At 43.7% G+C, this 27100-nt stretch overlaps 2 protein-coding genes across 11 annotated transcripts in view; one reads left to right on the top strand and one right to left on the bottom strand.

The window, feature by feature from the left end:
* Window positions 1-27100, top strand: part of ARHGAP6 (Rho GTPase activating protein 6) — a 530728-nt gene that overhangs the window by 376880 nt on the left and 126748 nt on the right. The window lies entirely within an intron of this gene.
* AMELX (amelogenin X-linked) lies at window positions 1188-8864 on the bottom strand. Its single transcript, NM_213906.1, is given in 6 exon segments — window positions 1188-1342; window positions 2918-3334; window positions 3606-3650; window positions 5003-5050; window positions 7160-7225; window positions 8818-8864. Coding segments are annotated over 5 exon segments (570 nt in total). The 5' UTR covers window positions 7214-7225; window positions 8818-8864; the 3' UTR covers window positions 1188-1336.

Below are 27100 nucleotides of genomic sequence, written 5' to 3'. Positions count from 1 at the left end.
AATATAAACCCTAAAAAGACTGTTTACAACTCTGTTTGGGTGTAGGAGGAAAAAAGGATTCGAATATAAATATAAGTGGGGAAGAAAATTTGTATCGAGTCCATTTTATGCATCTGTTGACATTTTGAAGACTACAACAGTTGGATTTATCATCTTAAAAATGATGAAGTCAAAGAAATGACTTGTGTATCAACTCACTATGATTTTCTCTTTGAAGCTCCATTCAGCAAAAGTTTTCTTAGAAAAACGAATTATCTCCATCATTTAAAACTTAGTCCATTATTATACCTATCACATAATTTCATTTAAAAATCACTGAGTAGAATGAGATCAAAAGACTAGATTTTGGTTACTAATGTGGTGCGAAGTCTAAAGCCAGCATTCCAAGTCTTAACTTGTTTTCTAATATAAACATTTCTCAGAGGCTTATCTTTTTCAATGTAAAGAATTCTCCATATAAACGTCCCTTCATTTGGTTCAGGTTCGGTGACTGTACGTGTTCATTTTTCGTGTTATCTGCTATTACAGCTACTTATAAACTTTGTTTTTTAAAGATTTGAAATGGTGTGATTTAAATTTTCTCTAAAAAGAAAAATAGTCCTCAGAGGTCCCGTCGTGGCGCAGCGGAAATGAATCGGACTAGGAACCATGAGGCTGCGGGTTCGATCCCTGGCCTCGCTCAGTGGGTGAAGGATCCGGTGTTGCCGTGAGCTGTGGTGTAGGTCGCAGACGTGGCTTGGATCTGGCATTGCTGTGGCTGTGGTGGAGGCCAGCGGCTTTGGCTCTGATTCGACCCCTAGCCTGGGAACCTCCATGTGCCGCGGGTGTGGCCCCAAAAAGACAAAAAAAAAAGAAAAAAGAAAAATAGTCCTCGTTTGCCTACAGAATGGTCAATTCGTTGCTGTCTTATTCAAGAATAGTCCTTTCTATTGGAGTTCTTGCCATGGCTCAGTGTGTTAAGACTCCAACTGCAGTGACTAATGCCACTGAGGAGGCACAGGTTTGATCCCTGGCTTGGGGCAGTGGGTTAAAGGATTCGCAGCTGTGGCTCAGATTTAATCCCTGGCCCAGAAACTTCCATATGCCATGGTGTGACCATGAAATTTTAAAAAAAGGAAAAAGAATAGCCTTTTGTTTTTGTCAAGTGGGGTGAAATTTGAAGTTTCATTCAACACAAAGACAAGAATAATTTTTTAAAAATTTTATTCTTTGCTAGTGGTACTTTTTTCAGTTACAGAATTTACTAAATGATGGTAGGCACAAATCATCCAGTTCTTGTAGCATTCTGAAAGCAACTGAAGTATCTCTTTCAGTTCTCTTCTCATGGTCTGATCTTTTAATCCTGCGGGGGGGGGGGGAGGGGTAAAAAGTGGCAAAAGGAGCAAGTAAAATAATTTACAAATATTCACAGTGAGAACCATGTACAGTAACACATGTGGTTTCAGTTTTGCCAAAACAGTAATTTATAGTCACTGAGGTTGAACTCTATACTTTTCAAACTTTCTTTGTTATCTCATTGTCATATGAGGGGTCCAGGGTGGAGCCTTCTGCCTCCAGAACACTTAAAACTATTATTTAATAATAAAGGAACAGGTGTTGCCTTTTGCTGAGTGCTTTCTGCATGCCCAGCTCTGAACCCATCCCTTTATTTTATTTTCCATAAAATAACTGTAAGAAAAAAATCACTATGCTCCCGTTTTACATGGGAATTCTAAAGTGTTCAAACTACCTACCCAAAGTCACCTTTCCACAAATAGCTCTGGCAAGGGTTAGACCGTTGATGGCTTTAATTATTAATAAAAAGGTAAATAAATGCATTTTCTATACAAAAAGAGAACAAATATCTTAGACTAGAATAATCAACTAGAGGCACCAGGCTATTTGGAATATAATCAGTTTTTTAAAAATTCAGCTACATATTCTCCACAAATGTGTCCATAATTATGAAGCCACATGGAACTCATAATTTTTTATCAGAAAACTATGGTGTTTGTCCTTGGACAGAGGCTTGAAGGTGACCTGATTTAGTTGCTTTCTCTCATTTTAAAGAAGGGAAAACACCCATAAAGGTGAAATAATTTGTACAACACCATCTCCTCTCTGGGTGCAAAGCCAGAGCTGGAACCCAGGGAGCTTGGCTCCCTGTCCAGCTCCTTTCTTGCCTCGCCCCTCGCCTTCTCAACAGAAAACCATCAATCGCATTTATAACTTGGGATTCCATTTTTCTGCACACACACAATAGAATTCTATCATCTCATATGCACAGAAGTAAGGGTTTATGGGTAGGGCTGAGGGTCCCTTATTTTATTGACTATTTCCCATTCATTTGGAAGATCTTTCTGGAATAAAACACTATGTCGTGCCTAACTCTGAAGACATCGTGCCGAAAGCTTAATGTATAGAATCCCAAAGCACCGAGAAGGAATCTAGCAGTCTGTCTAGTTGAGCTTCCTCCAAGTTCGATGAAAAACCACCTTAGACAAGTAAGTTTCCTTTCGGTTTTTAAAGAGATTTCCAATCTGCCTGTTCAAATATTTACATGCCCTCACTGTCAAAAATTACCGTCCCCCCTTTTTGAATCTTCAATGCACTTCTAGCCTATTCCTACTGGTCAAATCTTCGAAAGACAAGGAGAATGGATATTCCCTTTCAGTGTCCTTAAAATTACCAGGCTTCGATAATATATATTGTGGGGGGAATTCAAAGCAATTTATAGATGAATCAGTGTGGGTTACTAAGCCATGTAGATAAACTCATTGATAATATAAACTTACAACACACGCTTGTACTAAGAGAGTCATTGAACTGTAGCTGCTGAGACGCTAAGCCTGGGATTGTGTGAGAATGTAGAAGGCTGGGGGCCAAGTTTGCTTTCCCGTTTCTCAAAGATGCTGGGGGGGCTTCAAGGTATACTCACCACTTCCTCCCGCTTGGTCTTGTCTGTTGCTGGCCAAGCTTCCAGAGGCAGGTCAGGAAGCAGAGACTGCATGGAGAACATCGGAGGCAGAGGTGGCTGTGGCAGCAAGGGCTGGATGGGGTGCATGGGTGACTGGGGCTGCAGGGGCTGGTGAGGCTGGGGCTGGACGGGCTGGGGCTGGAAGGGCTGCTGGGCGGGCAGAGGGAGGTTTGGCTGGTGGTGTTGGGTTGGAGTCATGGAGTGTTGGCCAGGAAGTGGCATCATTGGCTGCTGGGGGATCCCGGGCTGTTGAGCTGGCACCATGGGGATGTGGTGATGAGGCTGAAGGGCATGACTCTGGGGAGTCTGCTGCGACACCACGGGAATGATTTGGTGGTGCAGCCATCCACCCATGGGTTCGTAACCATAGGAAGTGTACTGGTGAGAAACAAAGAGTCAGGTTTACCATCCGCTCCTTCGACTTCCAACTAGAGAAGTAGCAATGCTTTCTTTGTCATGATGACAATATTCATATTTATCCACCTCTTCCTGTGCAAGACTTTCTAACTGTGTATACGGATAGGACCTTTTACAAGCTAGATTTCCCATTAGTGTCTATGTGCGGCATAGATATGCTACCTGTCTTCAAAGGGAACTGAAGTGCACGCTTACTATTTTAAGGGAAGAAAGAACCAAAAAACCTACATACCGGATGTCTTATCATGTTCTGGTACCACTTCAGAGGGGTAAGCACCTTAAGAGAAAGAGACATTAGAAGGCATTTGTTTTAGTTTAGCTCCATAGACTCACGAATGCAGTCCTGTCAATACGGATAGCCTCCAAGTATAAGTCCTACATCAGAAAGCACAAGGCAGACACTGGTGAGGGGCTTCCTGTGTGTCAGGCACTGCTTTACATCCATCACACACAGTTTTCACGTGTTCTCACATACTCTGGGGCAAGCTGCCTCACCCTCCAACAAGGTCATGGGGAGTTAAAGACGGTTCCTAACCTGGACGGAGCTTACAAAAGCAGTAAGTCTCGCTCCCCAGCGCCCGCTCTTCTTTGCAAGAGAAAAACAAAACAGAGAATTAATGTGACCTCACAGGAATTGTAACCTCTTTTGATCTGATGTCACAAAAATATTAAGGAGGCCAAACCAGTTTCTCATCCTAGAAACGCGTTTGCCGGTTACATATGTCAACCTTTTCAGATTTAACAGAAAATCTTTCCTCGGATTTTTGTTAACCCTTGTCCTCAGCTTGTAGGAGTCAACATACCCATGGGTTGTCATCTGAACCGAGGAAAGAAGTCAGCACTTCCTTCCTTCCTTAACCGTATAGACTCGAGTAACCTCAGGTCCAGGGACTCCTTCAGACAGTAATAAGCATTTGATAGCAATACCGTAATTACGACCTTGCTCAAGGCAAACTGAACAAAGCACCTTTTATGTTGCTTAACTCTTTCGCTCCCCAATCAATATTTTAAATTGTTGGGTATTATAATCATTTCCCTTTTCCAGATGAAGAAACCAAAGTTCCAGAGAGAGACAATGATTTGCCCAAGGTCCCATGGTTCGTGTGGGCATGAGAAGCGCCTCAAACCTGATTTCCAGCCATCTCATACTTTCCCTTGCTCGGCAGAATGTCACACAGCCCCCTTGGTCGCTCATCTTTCCGAAAGACCAGCGAGGGAGACACGTAGAGTGTGCACGTCTTAGAACCAGGAGTGGTCTGGCTGGCAAGGACCTTAGGTTGATAACATCTTACCTGAGTCCCCATATTTTCCAGGCCGGGATAGAACTCTGGTCAGCCAGAGTTCAGTTTCTGCCCTACCATGTCGTCCCCCCTCCAGGGGGTGTTCATTTTACAGCCGTATACGGAGGAGAGACTGAGTCGGGGGTTGGGTGGGGGGGCAGGTAGGAGGGTTCTGGGGCAATGCAGGCTTGAGGTGACCCATCAGGGCTTAAACTAGGAAGCTGGCAGTGAGAACTGAAAAAATGGGACTGACAAACATCCTGAATGAAGAATCCACCCACTATTCTTTACAGAGCCCAGGGCATTGTTAAGTCAAACAATGGTCAAAATTAGTAAAGAGAAAAATTACCTCATAGCTGAAGTTGATATAACCAGGGTGCCCAGGATGAGGTGGTAGCTTTTATAGGAAGGGGGAAAGGAGAAGAAGAAGAGTGAGGGGGTGCAAGGGAAGAGGGAAGGGGGGAGGGGGAGAGAGAGAGGGGAAGAGATTAAGTCAATATGCAATTTTCACATTAAGAGAGACCGAAGCTACTTTTACAAAATCTATATAGTGCAGAATATCTTGAAGGTCTACTTTTAGTTGGAACATGTATGCTGGGTAGGAGAGGAGCCCTCTTATCTTAAAGAGGGCCAGAGCAACGAAATGGTTTTCCCAGAGGTTGTAACCTTACAGCGGAAGCAGAAACCAGCATGCAGTTATCCTCCGGTCATCCTCAGACACCCCTCCCACCCCTGTGCTCAGTTAATCCTACTCTAGCCCACCCATCATTTTCCTTCTGTCTGTCTGTCTGTCTTTCAGCTGTGCCCAGAGTCTGTGGACGTTCCCGGGCCAGGGATCAAACCTGCACCACAGCAGAGGCCATAGCCGCTGCAGTGACGGCACCAGATCCTTAACCTGCCGCGCCACAGAGAACTCCTTTTCTTTGTTCTTCTATTTTTTTTGTTTCCTTTTATTTCTTGATGAAACTCACTCCATGTCGGGAAGAGCAATATGTTTCCCTCACACCAGCAGGAAATACCAGCAAGAAGAGAACTGTGGCAGAACCTTCCCTTACAGATCAGGAGGTGCATAAGCTTAAGTACCAAAGAGATTCCTCGTGATTGGCATGCAAAGTAGATGACACCTCAACAACAACCAAAGCAACCACTATGCGTGAATTATCAATGAAGGCGAAAACAAGACGGGTGCGGTATAGTGGAAATGTTTTAAATCCCATGGAAAATGAAAGAGTTGATTTATTAAGTTTAGGCTGATTCCTTTTATGATCCTGTCACTGTTTCTGTGGCAGGAAAATGTTAAAGCTCGAAATAAAAAAAAACCTGAATAATTATCTGCTCCAGGACCGGCTTGTCCAAAGGAGAGGCCGAGTGATTGATGCCTGCATTGTGGCATTCGGATGAGCCCTGGCGGCTGGTGGCGGGGGAGGGAGAGGAGAGAGAGGCGCACAGATCCTTTCAGACAGTGAGCTGATGAAGGCTTTGGTCCTTTAAAATGTTCGTGTTGCCTAAGAGGGCTTATTCCTCTCATCTGAGTGCGATGATTATAATCCAGTAACTGCCTTTCCTCTATCTTCTTGATGCAAGCCCTCCGAGAAGAGGGGTGTTGAGTTTAGGAGGGGAAAGGGGACTGAATTTGCAATGCAGGGGCCCTCGTGGGGACGAGGAATTGCCACAATGCAGGATTTCAGGAAGGCAGAGCACAGCATCTTGGTCTTGTGGGCGCGAGAGGAGGACAGGAGGCAGATATGCAAGCTTAGCTGGCTTCTGGTTGTATCAACTGCCCTTTGTGCCCCTGAAAAACAGACCGATCCTGCTTTGCCTGCATGTGATCTAACCTCTACCTATGTTTTGAGAGAAGGGGTCAGACTTCCTGGTCCTTGGAACACGTGAATGTGAAATACGTTCACAAGTTGGGGCTAAGCAGGCTTCCAGGCAGTGCCACAGAAGTCATGTGCTTCTTAGCAGGTGCACCCAAAGGATGAGGCTTCTGAGAACAGAGAGATGGTTCAAGAAAGAAATTCCTAACACAAAATCTTACTCTCTGTAGAATAACAGCGGTGGGGTTTGGAGAGCAAGAAGATATTTGGACACTTGCGAGAAATTGGATTTTAGAGAAAACTGACATTTTTGTCCTATTTGCCTAAGGCTGCTTCAGTATTTCTCTGGAGGCCTCTCAAAGGTCACTTCCAAAAGTTCCCACCTTCTAGAGACAGGTGATGATACTTACAAGCTAATTGTTTCAAGAGACTCTCCTGGGGTGCTTGTTAAAATGCAGAGTCATGGGCCCCACCCCAGCTATACTGAATCAGAATCTTTGGCAGAGGCATCTGGGAATCCTTTTTTTTTTTGTAACAAGTTCTTCAAAGTGTTTCTTAAACACTGAGTCATTTGAGGAAATGTGATCTTCTACTGTTTTCATCCCTAACGTGTATCAACTCGGGGGTAGATTTTTATTTCCAAGCGTATGACATTGGACATGTACGTACGAAGGGGGTGCTTTACTTACAGGCATAGAGAAGGCTGCTCCCAGGAGGCAAGCAAACAAAATCCAGGTCCCCATTTCTTGATGGCCCTGAAATATAAGTCAATAGCCGCTTTTCTTATGTCTTCTCAAATATGGACATAGGTAATGCTTCATAAGACCCGCATAATCCCTACTAGTCTGTTGCTGGTAAAATGGGTGGGACCATTCCTCGTGAGCTTACTTCATTCATAGGCGATTTCTAGTTCTCAGTCTAGGGTGCTGTTTCTGGAATTACAGTGGTCGCACAGAAGCTTTTCCTTTAGGCTGAGAGCTGAAGAGCTTGTAGGGACACGACTAATCTATCTTTACATGCCTTTGCACGCCATTTCCCTATACCTGTAGGGTCCCAGAAGCCAAACGTAGCTTGTAATTCATGATTCAAAGAAGAGAGTTGGCTCTAAAAGTCAAGACCCTCAAGGGAGACAGTATTGGATACTTTTAGAACCAGGAGGCACACAATGTTTTCTTGTCCCGACCACCTGAGCATTGCTTCTGGTAAAAATAAAGACTGGGGACTGGGGGCATGTGCTTGGGCTGTGGGATGGAAATCCTGTGAAATCAGATTGTGATGATCATTATACAACTGCAGATGTGATCAATTCATTTGAGTAATTAAAAAAAGAAAAAAAAAAAAAGACCAGGGATCTGAGAAAATCGCTTAAGAAAGGAGTGGAGTTAATTTCACTGTGGGATGGAAATCCTGTGAAATCAGATTGTTGTAATCATTATACAACTACGGATGTGATCAATTCATTTGAGTAATTGTAAAAAGAAAGAAAGAAAAAATAAATAAAGACCAGGGATCTGAGAAAAATCGCTTAAGAAAGGAGTGGAGTTAATTTCACATGCTCTGCCCCATGGGGCTTCAGGCAAGACCCTCAGGTAACAGCCCTGAGCTCCAGATGTGGTTGAACAGGGAGAGGATGGTGCTAAGATGCTGTGATTAGTCCATGCAGTTTGAATGACTTTCACTTGAAAGAGTCCCTATTTAGTAAATGACATCTTCCCTTGGTTTGACACTGCACTCCCATTATTCCCCAAATAAGACCTTTGGAACAGGAAGCAAAACAAGCCATCCCAAAATACTGCACACTTCTTTGCAGTGCAAAGTATTGACTCAGAGCTGCTAGAAGAAAGACCTTAAATTGTACATAGGCAGTACGTGTCGTACTAATGTTGCCCACTATGAAACACACAGACATTTTCTACCACCTGCCTCTGTTTTTTCAAAGTTTGCATTTTTGAGAAAAGCCATTTAGTTGATGGTTCTATGTGATGTAATGAAACGAAATGTTTTTCAAAGTAGTGAATCACAGCCTGTGAAAACTTATTTTTCCCTTAATTGAGAAGGAATTAAGATAAATGCTTCGATGTGAGATTTGGCCCTCAGAAGGGCTTTGGGATTCTGGACCAAAAATTTAAAGAAATATAGACAAACCTTTTGCTGCATTAGAAAGTAACATAATGCATTTAAGTAAGTAAAGTCTAATTTAATTACGATTCTACTGAAGAAGTACCTGAATATTGACAGCATCAAGTATTAGAAATGCAGAACACATTTGCATCTTTTGAGCATAAAATGCAGAAAAAGCAATAAGTATGATAGAAAGGATGCCAACTTATGAATAAAACCCACATACCTTTGAATACACGTATTCAGAGTAAGTTTGTCTGAAACTCAGGGATGTTTGATCCTTTAGAGTTCTTCCAGCTAAGAGCTCATTTTATACCATTCACGGCATCTGGAGCAACCAATCAGGTTTCCGAAGGAAAAATGTGTTGAGTATAACTCAAAATCCCTGTATCATGATTTTTAGAAGCTGTGATCAACTGTAAGGCTGTGTATGTTGTCATTAGCGCATGCGGAGTCTTTCATTACAGGCAATAATAGGTTGAACAGGCAAAAAAATTCGTCAAGCTGTTTTTAAGTCAGCAAATGAGTTGGCTGCACATGCTGATATATTCAAATTTACTTTTCAGAAGTGGCCACGTCATTGTCTGTTCCCTGGTTCTAACAACATACCATTGCTCTTTACGTCCCGCCCCCCTCCCCTGGCCCCGCAGATGTTAGATGGTTGAGTTTATTAGTGTTGTCAGGGTCCTCGAGGGTTCCCCAGCCCTTTCAGGTCAAGATAAATCAACTCAGTCGGAGTTCCGTTGTGGCTCAGTGCAAACGAACCTGACTAGTACCCATGAGGATGCGGGTTCGATCCCTGGCCTTGCTCATTGGGTTAAGGATCCGGCATTGCCATGAGCTGTGGTGTAGGTCACAGATCCCACGTTACTGTGGCTGTGGCTGTGGTTGTGGTGTAGGCCGGCAGCTATAGCTCTGATTCGACCCCTAGCCTGGGCACTTCCATATGCCACAAGGGCAGGCCTTTTAAAACAAAACAAACAAACAAAAAAAAAACAAAGATAAATGGACTCAAATCCCCATGCTGGTAAAACCCCAAAGCACTTGTCAATATTTCTCTGAGGGATTATAATTTCGGGGTCGCCCCTGATCTATTTTCTCCTTCCATTGAAAGTATTTTCTCTGTCCCCTGTGACTCTTCCTTTATCATCATTCTGGTGTCCACCAAAAAGAGGGACAAAATTTCTTCTCTCTGACCCCATCCTGCAACGCATCTGCCATCTGAGCAACCATGAATTCAAGGTTATCGCAGTAACCAAACTCTTACCGATGATCTAAAGGACAAGGTAATGGCTGGAACATCGCACATACCACACCACACACCCAGGAATGCATTTCGATCCCTGCAAACATTTAAGTATCACAGGGGATGTTGCCCTGGCTCCCCTACCCTACATAGCAACTCAGCCTATCTCAGGGTGATGACCCTTCTTTGCCTGCATCCTTCTGACTCCATCCCACATTCTCTTGGAAGCAAATCCAAGTTCTACTCTCTTGTATTTTCAGAACCTCTTCACTGCCCCTTTAGTTGTCTCAGCCCCATGTTCCTCTCCTTTGCCTGAACAACAGCAACCAAAGCCCTTCTCTAGCTAAGAGGACCTCTGATCTAGCTATTCAGTTCATATGTCTTTTACCCTTCTACCTTAGTAAAGCATATGGATGTTTAAATTTTATTCTAAAATCCAATCAATTAAAAAGCAAAATTTGTGACTAGTGGTAGGAGGTAGCTGATGAGTGTCAATATTAGATCAATAAAGGAAAGAATGTATACCCAGATACTATTGGTAGCTCAGCCTGATCTTTTGAACTACTTAAGTAATATTTTTTACGTTTGCGCGTGTGTATATATTTTTATACTGATGCTCCACATTGGCTGAATTAAGTTCAAGGAGCAAACATCCATGAAAGCCACTGGGAGTATTATTAAGAGCTACAGGTTAGACTGACATGGCTTCTGAGCCCAGCTTCACCCAGGATAGAGGGACCATCGACAAGATACTTAGCCTCTCTGTATCTGAGCCTCAGTTTTCTTGTTGGTGAAAGGTAAAATAGGATCACTCCAGCACCTCCTGAAGAGAATTAGGGTGAAAACTAAGTGAGAGACATCTCTAGGAGGAATGGAACGTCATCCCCCCCCACACCCCATCATTTGGCACATGGTTGATGTTTAAAAATGCTAATAAATAAGATTCTAAGATGCTCTTTGGGAATGAATTCATAGGGAATGAAGAACCATCATGAAGACAGGTGAGGTAGACCTTTCAGTGAGAGAGAGAGAAACTACAACGAAGTGAAAAGTTATATAAACAGGCAAAATGTATGAATGAAAGGGAACATAGAATAGGGTTCTAAAAGCCACTTGGGTCCATAGTTGGCATTTATTTATGACTGTCTTTATTGTCCAGCAGAGACAAGAAGGGTTCCTTTGGAAGAAAGTTGCGAATGGATTTTAGGAAAATTGGAATCAGCTTCCTGGGAGGGAGAGGAGGTGATGGGTGCATAGCAAGGTAGTAAGGGTGAGTAAGAGGGGAAGGAAAGAAAATGTTGATCCCGTGACATTATTTTGCAATCTCCCTCCCCCCCATTTTATTTAACTACATGTATTGAGGTAGCTGAAAAAATTCAGGACAAGCCATTGGTGAACCAAAAGGGGTCTTGTCGTTTTACAAAATTTATCACATTGCTTTGCCTCATCTTTCATGAGTCATCTCTCTCGTGACGCATGAGCGAGTCATATTATTTGGCCACAAGGATCAACAGAATGATCCCTTGTTGTGGCATTGATTTCTCTGGTCCACTGGATAGTGAGCTATTGCCAGTTCGCCATGGGCCGTTGTTCAGGCTTTGATGGCAAATACAGTAGAAATGGTGTAGCCCTTTCTATTTATCTTCCTCCACCGTATATCCCAGGGTACAAGGTACCAAAATATAGACCTCTATGCTTGAAATCTTTTCCACTTATTTAGGTCCCACATATACAATTTAAAAGTTACTCAATATTTTGGGGAAAATTTTTCAATTACCTTTTTTTTCCTGGAAGCGGTTGTTTCATTTACGAATAAGTTGACTTTGCAAAGGAAAATAGAATTGACTTGATTGACTACTTATTTTGTTACAAGAGGCCAAAGTATTCGTGTTTTTGTTTTTCAGGCTCTTTGACATCAGAAATTTTCTTTTTTAAAAAAATCATTATTTTAAAAATGGATCATAAGCAGAAAATATTTTCCCCTCGAGCAATATCTTGGAACTAACTGTGGCACGATGACCCCAGAATGTGTCTTTATCACATAGGCATTCATATCCATCCAACATATATGCTCTGTACTTACGAACCTAAGGCCATTTGTGTTACTTAGGGGACAAATACGTGCATGCTTTCACTGCTGTTTCAAAATGATGAGTGAAAAAAATGCCTTTTTGAACTATAGGGTCCCGTTCTTGCTTAATGGGAAGGAGAAAGGGCTGAGCGAAGGTTATAAAAACATGACCTTCAGGTACCTTCTGGCCCCGAAACAGATGTTTTAAGTCCCTCCTGATGTTTGTCGGCTCACTCAGGGCTGCAAAAAATGCAATTCATGTGGAAGGACCACGGGGTGGGATTGTGACACAAATCGAGAGCCAGATGGTCCTTGGCTGTCGGTGGTCAGAGATCAGGCCAGCCTGGGTTACTCGCAGGCAGCTGGAATCGGACCAACTGCCATTTTGCCTGTCCCTCCAATCAACTGCTTTTAACAAAGAAAAGCCATAGTGGCCCAGAGCCGAGGCACCCTCAAGCTCCAGGAAGAAGCATCTTCATCTCCGGCAGTGCCTGGCCCCAAACGAAAAGTAGGCACACAACAACAACAACAACCCTAACAACACATTTATACATGTAATTGTATAGATTTGTTTTCTTTTTAGGGCTGCACCTGCAGCATGTGGAGGTTCCTGGGCTAGAGGCTGAATTGGAACTGCAGCTGCAGCCTATGCCACAGCCCCAGCAACGCTGGATCCCTAACCCACTGAGCAAGGCCAGGGATGGACCCCGAATCCTCAGAGAGACAATGTCAGGTCTTTAACCCACTGAGCCACAATGGGAGGTCTAAATTTTTATTTATGTATTTATTTGTATTATTATTATTTTTTATTTTTTAAATAGTTCTTTCCCCAATACGATTTTTTCTACTGTACAACATGGTTCTTTTGCCCATTTTTTCGTAGTAGTTATTCTTTTTCTTGACTTGGAATCCATCACATTTTGCTGTGCTCACATTGCTTATGCTAGCAATTCCTCCCCTTCTCATTTGTTGCTTCTGACTTCTAGTGACCTGAAAAATGACATGCCCAAGCTCATGTGTGGGCTGCAGGTAAAGCGATACTCCAAGCAGAGGTGGCCTGGGAGGCTCACTTGGGAGAAAAATTCAGACATTTCAGTCTTGTAGCCTTGGTTTTCGAACCCTGGGAGGGTGTTTTGCTTGTTTTGGAATTTCCCCCCTTTGCCCCCCTTCCTGGTTCTCTGCAGTGGTCGGGGTATGTAGTTGGTCTTTGGATAAGTGAGGTGTTAGGAGTTCCAGAGCCTTTCTTATCGTCCATAGGAATTCAACTCTTGAATCTTCTTTTAAAGCAGGTCTAGGCCTGTCTAGTATTCTGGAATAATTTCAACAGTGGGGCTTCTTTTTTGGCTACATCCATGGCACGTGGACGTTCTGGAGCCAAGGAATCTTTAAACGAACCACGGCAGCAACCCAAGCCAAAACAGTGACATTATACCAGGTCCTTAACCCACTGAGCCACCGGGCAACTCCAAGAGTGGATTTTCTGAAGTAGCTGAAACCAAAGTCTGCTCTAACATATTTCCTCTGTGGGAAATAGAGGAAAGATATTTTCCTCTTTTGCTTGGAAGAAAATATCACTCTCCAGGCTGTTTTTTGTTTGTTTGTTTGTTTGTTTTGCTGGAGTGGGATTGTACTCGCCTCAGAATTCAAGGTCACCACCACTAATTGATTCCAATAAACACACTGACTTCCCTTGGCAAGCTTTCAAAGTCAGGTATTGTGTCTTATACTTCCTTGGGAACTCTTTGGTACCTAGAAAAATCTCTTTTACAAAGTGGGTGCTGGATAAACGTGTCAATTCATTGATGAAAATGGAGAGACGTTATCCATGACATAAAGAAAATCTTTAAACTGTTCTGGATCTCTGTGGCGCCTCCCTAGGCAAAGAAATCCTGCAGTGATTTAGATGAGCCTTCTCTACAGCTAGGATGATATGCAGCGTTGCTATCAACCGCTCCTGTGGACTTTCATGCAAATAGCTTCTGATCGGGACCTCATCAGGGAGATGCCGTAAAAGATTTAACAATTCTCCTCACCTCCTTATCACGTTTGGCTCTGACCTGTTAGTTCAAGTCGTGGTATATCGCAAGCAAATGTACTATCATAGATGCAATTGATCTTTTTTTCTTATTTGGGACTGCGTTTATGGGCTTAATATAGTAAAGCTTTATTATTATTAGATACTTAGGCTTCCCTCCACGGTGTAATTTGAAAAAATAAGAGCAGCAAACCCTCTCTCATCTACATTTACACACTACGGCTTGCAGACCATGAGCACCTATTCCAGAAGGCACTGGAATTAACTGTGTTTTGTGGCTGCCTGTTTGAAGCTATGGGGGAAAGAAGGAGGACTCTTCTACTGGCAAATGACATTTAATAGGTGAGTAGATTTGGGACAAGAAGCAAAAGAAAAGCAGTAACAGAAGTAAGGAACAGAAAGAAGAAAGGCACAAAGAAGAGGGAAATGCATGTGGGTGGTACTTGTATTCTGGGGGGTGATAAAAGGTGGTAGCAGGCTCAGCAAGCCCCAAGAGCCCTGAAAAGAGAAAAGGAAGCTTACGAATAAAGCAGTGGGAAATGCAGCAGCTGTGCGGTAAAGAGAGCTGCTCCCGGGGTCATAAGCTCCGAACATAGCCCTCAAAGGCCAAAACTCTGAAATAACTTCAGCAGCCATCGCTGAGCACTTAGTCCATGCCTAGCACAGTCATTGGCGCTGGGGGAAAAGAGGAATAGGCCAGTGACCCGGTTCTCAAACTGCTCACAGCTCCTGGAAGAGCTCTTCACTGAGGTGGGGTGGAGAACGCCGGGAGCGGGTGTTGGAACAGGGCATCCTGCTCACCTGCCGGAAGTTCACACACTCTCTGCCTGTGTCTGTGTGTGCGGGGAAGGGGTAGGAGAGGGGCGAGGCTGATGCCAGAAGACCTGCGGGCTGTGGGAAAGGTGGGCCGTCTAGAGTGTTCCAGTGGTTCTTTGGCTACATGGGGAAGGGGCATATGAATTGTATATAATTGCTATACTTGTAATATAATACTGTATATTGTAACATAATATTGTATATTGTAATATATTGTATATTATGATATATGATATTTGTATATTTTGTAATATGTGCAATGATGCAACATATAATATATGCAATTATACAATATAACAATACATACAGTATGTACGATATAACAATATATATAATATGTAATATATACAATTATACAATATATGCTATACTATATTGTACATTATATGATATTACATAGGCATTGTACATAAGACCCCTTCGGTCTTTCAGCCTAAAGTCCTGTGGTTTCTGCTTCTCGCAGTGACCGTGCGTTAACGGATACACACGCGCTGATTCACCAGGGACAGATTCGATTATGGGCAGTGCCTGCCGTTGCCAAGGACAACAGAGGTGTTTTAGGAACTAACATCTAAATCAAAACATCTACCCATAGGGAGACTGGGTCAGATTGGCTTTAGCATATGTATGAAGGGTATCCGTCTGTATTTGTGAACTTAGAATGATGCTTATGATACCCAGTCAGGTGGAAAACATAGCCATTGGGAGACCTCTGGCTCTACAATGAGTCTTCTCTTCCCCCTCCCCCATCCGCCTCCCCCTCCATCTCTTTCCCCTCCCCCCACCCCCCCACCCCCGTCCCCGCCGCCCCAGGCTTCCTCCCTCTCTCCCTTTCTCCATTTAGAGATACTCAGGAAAATATTAACAGTCGTTATCCAAGGGATTCATTCCTGAAAGCCTCTGGGAAGCTAAGATTTTATTTCTTTTCAATAATTGGTGAACAGAGCAAAGAGAGGGGAGAGACAGTAAGGGTAGGCTGTAATATTTCAAGTTCAGTGGGCGTGATGAGTGATAGTGCTGGATCCTTCCGAGGCCTTAGGTTTATTTTGTATTCATTCTCCGGGGGAAAAAACACTGAACCGAAAACTCAAAGACAAAAAAATAATTTTCTAAAAGTGATACTGTCCCTTTGAGCTCAGCAGAAGAGCATATAAGCATTCGCAGAGAGAGCTCACACAGCTTGTAATTTGGAAGGTCTGTAAGCATTTGGTAAATATCTGGTGGAGCAGTTTTGAATGAAGGAAATTATATGCAGATGGATAGTACGTTGTTTGGGTTATAATTAACGGGTAACTGTCGGGAGTGAAAATGTTACGTCTGTGTTCACAGACGTAACGCAGGAATGTCAGAACAAGTGTTTTTTACTTCTGCTTATTGGGCAAAATACAGCAAAGTAAGTTGCACTTTTCTAATGGAGTTCAACATACACACATGCAGGTGGGTGGCTTCCAAACAAAAAGCCATATTCGATAGGAGAAACAGCTTGTCTTTGGCAAAGAACAGCGTAGGTCAGAGTTGGGGTTTAGGCTGTTGACCTATGATGCCTGATCTTAGCCAGTGTTCTTTGTTTTTTTAAGTATAGTTGATTTACAGTGTTGTGCCAATGTCTTCTGTACAGCATTAGCCAGTGTTCTTGACTCTTTTTCACGCTTACCTTACCTCTCTGGAAAATGGGGAAGTATCAGTCAGGGGAAGTCCGTAATGTCTTCAGTATACATTTGACGCTTCCTAAACGTGATTTCCAACATTAAGACTGACAATTTGAGTATTTGTGTGAGGAGGGAAGAGAGAAAATTTAAAAAAACAAGGGAAAGGAGTTCCTACTATGGGGCACTGGGCTAAGGAGCTGCCAGTTCTATCCCCGGCCCAGTGCAGTGGGTTGAGGATTCGGCGTTGCCGCAGCTGTGGCAAAGTTCTGGTTCGGATTCAAACCCTGGTCTGGAAACTTCCATCTGTTGTGGATGCAGCCAAAAAAGAAAAAAAAAAAAAAAAACAGTTAAAAATCACTGAAAAACAAAGGAAATAAGTTTGCCACCCCAAAGGTTTGAAATGATCACTCTCACATATTTGATATGCAGAATTTGCCCTATTGTTCTTGGACCGAAAATTCTTTCATTGTTACAGTTTATTAGCATAGCTTTCCATCTCTTCAGGAATTACCCATGGGCACATAAATGGAAAATGTCAGAATACTATTTTCATACGATCTGCTAATTTTGCAAGGTAACAAGAACTACATGGTAAGACCTAAGTACTGGTCCCGTCACCAGTTCTGGCTGTGTTGTCGTTCTTGGCATCCATTCCAGTTACTGTTTTAGCCGCTGTCCCTTTGTCCATGAACAGAGCCCTGAGCAGCTTCTCAGCTAGTATCCTCTGCACCCCATCCCTTCAGTGTTGTAAAATTCCACGAAAGCAGTAGAGAATTATTGCCAAATCTCGATTGAAAAAGCCCGATCATGAGTGATAGGTCTGTTTGGAGGATTGTCTGAAGTTGGTATAATTCCGAGGAAATGTGTAACTCAGGAGGAACACCAGAAGGTAATTTCATGCTGCCCACATTTTTGTTACAGGACATTTTGACTTGAAATTCAACACATGCCATCAGTGGCCGGTCACAAAGGTCTGTGGACCAAGTGCAAGTTCGTTTGAATTGTAGATGACATTTCCCCCAGGGTAATGCTGACAGAGCTGGAGAAGCCTGAAATCTCTATTTTTCGGTATCATCTTTATCATCATTGTGTTCTTAGGAGAACCAGAGTCCTGTGCTAAGTCTATTCTCAATAGCATTCCACACCTCTCCAGAATTTTTAAGTCATTGGGACAAAATATGCATTGAGGATCTGGAATGTCGGAAGCATAGCACACATATACATATATGCCATGAGATCTATGCAATATTATTCAGCAGTAAAAAGAATGCAATACTGATCCATGCTGCAGCATGGATGAGCCTGGAAAACATTATGCCCAGTGAAAGAAGCCAGGCACAAAAGACCCTGTATTGTGATTCCATTTCAGAAATGCCTAAATAGGCAAATCCACAGAGATAGAAATTAAATTCGTGCTTGCCAGAGGGTAGGGGGAGAGAGGAATGGGTACTGACGGCTGATGGGTTTGGGGTTTTGTGGAGGAGGGAAATGTTTGGGATTAGATGAGGGGTGATAATTGCCCAACCCAGTGACTTCATTAAAAGCCACTCAGGAGTTCCCTGATGGCCTACTGGCTTGAGGATCTGGCATTGTCACTGCTGTGGCTCAGGTCACTGCTGTGGCATGGGTTCCATCCCTGGCTCAGGAACTTCCGCGTACTGTGAGCATGGGCAAAAAATAAGACACTCGGAGTTCCCATCGTGGCTCAGTGGCTAACGAATCCGACTGGGAACCATGAGGTTACGGGTTCGATCCCTGGCCTTGCTCAGTGGGTGAAGGATCTGGCGTTGCCGTGAGATGTAGTGTAGGCTGCAGACGCGGCTCACATCCCGCGTTGCTGTGGCTGTGGTGTAGGCTGGTGGCTACAGCTCCGAGTAGACCCCTAGCCTGGGAACCTCCATATGCCGCGGGTGCGGCCCAAGAAAATGGCAAAAAGACAAAAAATTAAAAAATAAAAAAAGTAAAAGACACTCAATTGTACACTTTCAGTTAAAGTGAATTTTATAGTATGTGAATTATATCTCATTCTAAAAAAAGCCACATGAAAAATATATACATGTCGTTGGTCTCTCCCCTCATGAAGCTTGTAAACTATACATTATAATTACATGTTATGTAAACTATAGAAACACGAAAGGCTTATACAGCGGTTTAAGTACAGTACGTGGAATGAAAGGGCAAGAGATGATGACAGGTGATGACAGTTGGTGATGATGAAACTAAATTTTTTTTTTTGTCTTTTTTAGGGCCACACCCGTGGTACATGGAGGTTCTCAGGCTAAGGGTCGAATCAGAGCTACAGCTGCTGGGCTACACCACAGCCACAGCCACAGCCACGCCGGATCCCAGCCACATCTGCGACCTACCCCACAGCTCATGGCAGTGCCAGATCCTTCACCCACGGAGCAAGGCCAGGGATCAAACCCGTATCCTCATGGATACCAGTCGGGTTCTTAACCCACTGAGCCACAACGGGAGCTCCCAAAATTAAAGTTTTTAAATGCCAGCCCATGTTCTAGCATTTTACATGTTTAAATAATTATTGATTACCTTCCACGTGCCAGGCATGTTCTAGGTTCCTGGCCTGGGACTGTCTCTGTGTGAAAGATAAAGATCCCTGCATGCAGTCTCACAGGGCGCAACTGTGAGCAATAGACATCATAAATAAACGGTATGTTAAAAGCTGAGAAGGGCCAAGGAGAAGAAAAAATTGCCAGGCCAGGGATCACACCCATGCCACAGCAGTGATGCAAGCTGCCACGGAGGCAACGCCAGATCCTTAATCTGTTGTGCCAACAGGGAACTCCCTGGAAATAGATTAATTTAAGAAAGAAAAATCTTTAATGTCTTGCCCATAAAATATAGAGCTGCCCTTTAAAAGTGTTGCCATACTCAGCAGAAACGAATCTGACTAGTATTCATGAGGACACAGGTTCGATCCCTGGCCTCCCTCAGTGGGTTAAGGATCCGGTGTTGCCTCAAGCTGTGGTGTAGGTCACAGATGCGGGTTGGATCCCGCGTCTGCTGTGGCTGTGGCGTAGGCTGGTGGCTGCAGCTCCGCTTCAACCCCTAGCCTGCGAAGCTCCATATGCAACCGGTGCAGCCCTAAAAAGACAAAAAATAAAGTAAAAAAATAAAGCATCACCACAGGAGAGTCTCCAGTCAAACCTAGAGCTATTGCAAAATTCGGTACAATATTACTTCTTCCATAGTAAGAAAGAAAAACTACTTAGTGAAAGGTCTGTAAAAATAATTTTAATAACTTTATTGGCACATGATTTACGTATCATAAAGTTCACCTGTCTAGAGTATACCATGGAGTGGGGCTTAGTATATTTTTGGGATATCTTTGCAAAGTTTGTAACCCACCCACAGTCTCGTTCCAGAACATTTTCATCGCCTGAAAAGAGATCCCAGACTCTTTAGCGGCCAGTCTCTAGTTCCTTCAGCCCTAGACAACTAACCACCCATCTTCTTTCTGTGTCTGTGGCTTTGTCTATGCTGGACATTTCATGTAAATGGAATCACTCAGGAAGCGGTTGGAACATGAATCTCTGAAAACCTCTACAGCAGCGCCTCTCGGTGTTAGCCTTCTTGGCATTTTGGACTAGATGATTCTTTGTTGGGGGGGACGGTCCTGTATACCATGTGTTAGCAGCATCTCTGGCCTCTGCCCTCTAGATGCCAGTCATAATACCTCCTCCCCCAACTGTGACAACCCAAACTGTCTCTAATCGTCTTTTTTTTTTTTTTTTTTTTTTTGCCTTTTGTCTTTTTAGGGCCACACCCATGGCATATGGATGTTCCCAGGCTGGGGGTCTAATCAGAGCTGTTGCCGCCAGCCTGCGCCACAGCCTTAGCAACACTGGATCCTTCACCCACTGAGCAAGGCCAGGGATCGAACCCGCAACCTCATGGTTCCTAGTCATATTCGTTCCCCACTGCGCCACGACGGGAACTGCCGAAACTGTCTCTAGTCCTGGCCATGTCTCCTGGGGAAGAAGGGGAACAAAGGCTCCCAGCTGACAGCCACACAGGTACACTTACCTAAGCATTGAGCTGGCTGTAGAGCGGGATGGGTGCCTGGACCCAGCAGCTGTTGTGCAAAAAACACTGTTTTCAGGGTGAAGAGATACACAGGGGAAAGAAAGCACAATAGTTATTTAGAGAAAATTATCATTCCAAATCTGTCTGGTGGGAAAAACTGAATACCCATTTTTCAGGGGATTAAAAAAGCTATAACCGCATCCCTTTGTTGTACAGCAGAAATTATCACGACATTGTAAATCGACTATACTTTGATAAAACTTTGGCAAAATGAACAAAATTGGAAGTTTTAACGATGAAATGAAGTGGTATGTGCCCATGGTCTTCATCTGCATTTTAAAGGATTAGAACCATCGTGCCAGTCACTCAAAAAGTTTATCAGTTTGGGAGTTCCCGTCGTGGCGCAGTGGAAACGAATCCGACTAGGACCCATGAGGTGGCGGGTTCGATCCCTGGCCTCGCTTCGTGGGTTGAGGATCCGGCGTGCCGTGAGCTGTGGTGTAGGTCGCAGATGCGGCTCGGATCCTGCATGGCTGTGGCTCTGGTGTAGGCTGGCAGTTACAGCTCCGATCAGACCCCTAGCCTGGGAACCTCCATATGCCACGGGTGTGGCCCTCGAAAGCCAAAAAAAAGAAAAAGGTGTCAGGTTGGATGTGGCATGTTCTGTGCCCCAACCGTAAAAGCGTATTAATGGTTCTCAGAGAGTTTTGCTTAATTCAGCTTTAAAATTACTCTGCCGATGATAAGCACCCCTTGAGCAACAAAAAGAAGCGTGAGATTTGATTTATACCATGGCTAATGAAAACAAGCAGGCAATCACAGTTTAACCATATGCTACTAATCTAACTTAGTCTAAGGACCGGGAGAAAGAGAGGAAGCACGTAGGCTTCAGCAATAATGTACATTTCACAAAGCCCGTTCATAAGCGTGACCTCTTTTCTGTTCCGACAGGCGTGAGGGGAGGCGGCCCGCTTCCTCCCTGGTTTGTAAATTAATCGTGTCTGTGGTTGGTTCTAGTTCTGCAGGTCTGCCCGGCTCAGAGTGGCGATCTTAAAATTCTGGAGGTCACAAGTGGCACGTTTCCTGCTCTCAATTTTGATGAAGTGTTTGCTCACACTGCCTGTGGCCGTCTAACCTTGACTGTGCAGGGCGCGCATCCCTGTGTGTGGTAGCGCTGTCGGACCAAAGTTGGGAAACTCAGATTGTGTTTACAAGAAGGTGGTTGGTATGCAACAGCTTCTCTGTGACTACAAAACGTACATTTTCCTATTTCTCACGGACTATAGCAATTCCAGAATGTTGCTTTCACCTCGTGTTTATATCAGGGCTGTTACAGGATGCCTTGAACTCCTGCCGACTTAAAATTACTTCGAAAGTTTGTTGAGAAACATCCAAAGATGTTTTCCAGATTTTCAGTGCACGTATTTATAAGATTTTTTTTCCTTAACCTATTCTCCCACCCTGTCCATTGGACGTATAATAGATAGAACATCTAAAAGACTATACATTTTACATATATTTAAAAAATATATATAGAGAGAGAAGTGTAGTTGATTTACAGTGTCGTATTTCAGGTGTACAGGAAAGTGATCCATATATACATATATATTCATATTTATGTGTATTATGTATATATACACACATATGTATATTCTTTTTCAGATTATTTTCATTATGGTTTATTACAGGATATTGAATGTATTTCCCTGTGCGAGACAGTAGGTCCTTGTTGTTTATTTTATGTGTGCTAGTGTGTATATGGCCATCCCAAACTCATCATTTCTCCTTCAGCCCCCTTCCCTCTTTGGTAACCATACGTTTCTTTACTATGTGTAGGGGTCTATCCCTCTTGCGTATGTAAGTTCATTTGTATCATTTTTTAATCAGCTATTAAATTGAGTAAAAGCAAAACTAACAGGAAAAAAAAACAAACAAACGTGTGTGGTGGTTCGTCTGGAAAGACCTAGTCCCACTCAGTTCTTTATAAAATTAGTGTGGGGATTTACATGAAACGATCTAAATTGAGTTGCGGAGCAGTGTTTAAGCCTCATCAGCGCGTAACAAAGTGGGAGCTAATATTAGCTGAAACATCTGGAACCATAACATGGTAGACTATCACCTTGTAATCAATTTTCTAGCCCAACTGCCACAAGCTGAAACCAAGCAAGACTGGGTCTCTTCACAAAATGCTTCTACAAGGGCCGCCTCTGAGTTCTTTTATCATATGAATTTAGAAGACATTGGCCTCAATGCAGACTACGCTTTAGAGCCCCTTGTGTATCTTTTAAATGATACTCCTGTCTGGGTCCCATCCACCCAGCTTCTGATGTAATTGGTCTGAGCCATGGCTCCACTTCATTGTGGTTTTGAATCACCTGGGGAGCTAATTTGAAAACTATTGATGCCCAGGGAATTCTCTTGTAGCGCAACAAGTTAAGGATCCAACGTTGTCGCTGCAGCAGCTCAGCTCAGGTCACTGCTGTGGCGTGGGTTCAGTCCCTGGCCCGGGAACTTCCGAATGCTATGGGTGCGGCCAAAAAAAAATAATAATAATAATGAATGGCCAGGCGCCACCTCTAGAAATTCTGTTTCAGGTAAATATAATGTGCAGCCAGTGTTGAACTCCATGGGACCCCCAATCTAGTCTACCTTAGGAATTGTTATGTCTCTTAGACCTTCAGTGCCTATGAAAAGTTGTAGTTTTATCAAGTTTTCCCAAATCAGTGGCTTTTTCTCTTTGAAGTGAAGTTCCATTCAGTGTCATGGGTGGAATTGTGTCCACTCACAACAATGGTATTTGCAATTGATTGTGAAATAGAAGTAGCGGACCCACGGAGCTTTAGCATGATGGCAGACCCATGGCGAGCACTCAGAAAACATTTGCTGATGATGGGCAAAAGAAGTGTGTTTCATGGTCCCTCGGTTTATCCACGAGTATTTCATTTCAAATGGAATCTCTTAGAGCATCCGCATGAGGCTGCTAAAATGTTGATTCCATGAATGAGTGAGTGCATTTCGTGAACCACCCATCTGAGTCAGTTGCTTTGGGTGTAGCTGTTTTGATTTTCCCTTTCCTCTGAATATACGGTTTTGTTCATTGAATCCAACCAAGTCAATTGTTTTGCTGTTCTGTAGACACATTCTTTGTGTGGCCAAGAATCCTGTTTTGCGGTGGCCACACCACAACTAGATTTGAGTGTGGAGCAGCCCAGCAAACAAGTGTTCATTTGAATCAGTTGTTAAGATTGCCAGCAACAAACTAACTTGACCTCCCTGGCTGGGTTCAGTTAGCAACCCTGCGGGCTAGGAACTTGGTTTAGTCCATTAGCATTTCCTTCATCCAGCGGAACCCCTCATCTTCCCGAATGATGGCATAATAATGACCTCAAATGGAAGGCATATTTTGTTCATTTTCTCTGTGTCCTTTTCCTCTGAGCACAAACATAATACACGTTTGTAAACGAATTCAAACAATACTGAGATGCATTAGGCAGAATGTTCAAATCCCTAAAAATCCCTTCCTCAAGTAATAACTGCGGTTAACCATTTGAGAATATAATTTCGGCTCTTTCTAGGCTAACACGCATGCATATTTCCTGTAAAAATTGTCACTCCCATATTATGCTCTTCTGCAACCTCCTGGTTTAACTCTATAGCTAGCGGACATCTTTCCACGTTTATACAGAGAGACCTACTTTATTTTTCTTGATGGCTGCCTAGAATTCCGCTGAGGAGATTCTGGAAGTCTGTAATGCTGTAAGTTGTGTACTAGTCAGCCACGGATGGATGATTAAGTTGTTGATGTTTATATATAATAGAAAGTAGAATATTTTCTATATTCTATTACTAGGACATTTACTGGTAAATATTTGTAGGGAATTTATAATTAAATATATTATGACACAATGTATTAGAGCATATTTAATCTAATAGTGAATGGAAGGCATGCGTAGATAAGGGCACATATCGTAAGCTTACAACTCCATGAGTTGCCCCAAGGTGAACACACCTGTGCCAGATGAAACGACCTGGCCGGCGCCCTGGAGAGCCCCTTGACCCCCCTTGCAGTCGCTTCTCCCCACGAGTGGCTCCGATGTGTCTTTGCACAGCACACATTTGCCTATTTTTATACGTTGCATTAATGGTTTTATGCAGTATGTTCCCTTTTGGGTCAGACTTGTTCTGCTCCACATGATGTTTGTGGAATTCCTCTATGTTGGTGGCGGTGGTGGGAGTTTGTTTATGCCTTCTCATTGCTTCACTGTATTCCATTGTGTAGATATACCACAGTTTATCCATTCTGCTGAGGAATAGTTGCTTCGTTTACAGCCTCTGGCTGTTGCAAATGAGGCCACTGTGAACCTTCTTTCGTGTTTTGGTGAACAGAGGCAGGCATGTCTGTGGATTTGATTTTCGATCGTATGTTTTGCCCTCCGAGGTGGTGTCGAAGTGAGCATCTTTGTGAATGGATCTCGCGCATCCTCTATGTCTACAAAAGACATTCTTAGAATTGCCAGGTCAAATGGTATGCACAATTATATTTTGAGTAGATGTGCAGAACTGCTCTCTCCCCCCAAAATTTAACTTCTAAGTCAGTCTGCATCCCAAGCAACCCATTGTGGCTGCATCCCTTTGCTACTATCTGCGACTCGGACACTGCTGTTATAGCTTCTGGACTCTAAGGCAAGGAAGGTTAATGAAGACCCCAATCTTCCTTTTGGCCCTTTTCAGACACTCCCTAGTGGGCTATTGGCTCTCTTACGTGTCCACTGAAGGATAAAACTTAAAATGACCTAGTGTGCCAGGATGCCAGGGCATAGTGGGAACGTACCAGCTGAAGCTATTGAGTCAGATGATGCTATGAGAAGAGGCACCAAATGGACAGCACGGCTCCACCCTCCAGCTGAGATAACCTCATTTTCCAGATAGAATCTAACCTGGAAATGAGAATCACACATCTTACCAGCAGCTGGCTCATTCAAAATGCCCTGTCCTTGGGAGGGATGCGGCTCCGGCAACGTTTCCTAACTTTGGAGCTCCCAGCACTTAGGTTGGGATCATCCTTTGTCTGGGGGGCCGTCCTGAGCACTGTAGGACCTCAAGCAGCATCCCTGTCTCTACTCACTAGATGCCAGTAGCACTCTACCCCTCAGCTGTGACAACCCCAAATGCCTCCAGGCATAGCCCATTGTATCCCGGGAGGGGTACCCCTAACTGAGGACCCCTGGGCTACTGCTTCATTACCTCTGTAAGGTAAGCCTGACCCTGGTTCTCAATCCGATTATGTTCACATTCTGGTGCCACCACTCCCTGTGGTGGGACCTTGGACAAAATACCCAAATTCTCTCTGCCTCTGTTGGCTCATCTATAAAATAGGTATCAATAATAACACTTAACGTCCTTGGTTGTTGCAATTAACCTTTACCGCACATGTGAACGCATGTGAAGCGCACAGGAGTCTTTGACCCAAACGAGGTATTCCAAAATGTTAGCTTTAGTAGTCATAATCTTTGCCGTCACTATTATTTAAAAACTGAGGCGACGAGGGAAAGAAGTGTTGGGTTTCTGGAAAAGGATGGGGATAATATATATCTGAAAAGCATCAAGGGAGAATGCTTTCGGGGAGTTCCTCCCGTGGAGCAGGGAGTTAAGGATCCAGCAATGTCCCTGAGGTGGCTCAGGCTTGATCCCCGGCCCTGCGCAGTGCGTTCAAGGATCCAGTGTTGCGGCATCTGTGGTGTAGGTCACGGCTGTGGCTCAGATTCAATCCCTGGCCTGGGAACTCCGTATGCTGGGGGTGCAGCCAAAAAAAAAAAAAAAAGACAGTGCTTTTGGAACAAGCAGTGGGCAATATGGAGAAAGCATTGTTGAAGTGCCACAAAGGAAAGCAGTGACATGTGCTTGCACTTCCGTTCCTCCTCAAATTAGCATTTATGAAAACAGAATTTGTGGAAAATGGACTTTGGCAGCAATGAAGCGTTTTTAGGAACATGCTAAGTCACCGTGGGGAAATATTTTATTGCGTTCTTCTCATTAATATGAAATTCATAAATTCTGAACTGTTTCTTGAACTCTTTTATTGTACACAACAAAATACATGCAGTGCTAAAGCCCATATTGGTTTTGATATTAGTGAGCAGAGAATTTTTTTTTAAATCTTTATTTATTTATTTATTTATTGCCTTTTTCTAGGGCTGCTCCCGTGGCATATGGAGGTTCCCAGCCTAGGCGTCTACCCAGAGCTGGGTAGCCACCAGCCTACGCCAGAGCCACAGCAACGCAGGAACCCAGCCATGTCTGCAACCTACACCACAGCTCACGGCAACGCAGGATCCTTCACCCACTGAGCAAGGCCAGGGATTGAACCCACAACCTCATGGTTCCTAGTCGGGTTTGTTAACCACTGCGCCACGATGGGAACTGTGAGCAGAGAATTGTATCTGTTAGGAGGGTTGATTCTCACCTCAGCCTCTTCTCCCACCAGAGGACTGAGAGAGAAACTTGGGTGCCAGGAAACATCGCCTTCTTGTCAGTGGGCAGAGTGGCATTCTGGATAAGGTTCTAGATGAGGCATCTGAGCCCAGGGCTGTCTCTTTGTGGTGCCAAGGTGCCCATGTTGGCAAGTCGCTTCTTCCCTCTTGGGCC

Source organism: Sus scrofa, chromosome X, assembly GCF_054392235.1.
Source record: "Sus scrofa isolate SSC_HxYL_T2T_F1_AM1 chromosome X, Sscrofa_HxYL_maternal_Yorkshire_Landrace_v2.0, whole genome shotgun sequence".
NCBI lineage: Eukaryota > Metazoa > Chordata > Mammalia > Artiodactyla > Suidae > Sus > Sus scrofa.
Note: the sequence above shows the minus strand (reverse complement) of the source record. Positions and strands in the feature narration are given on the sequence as shown.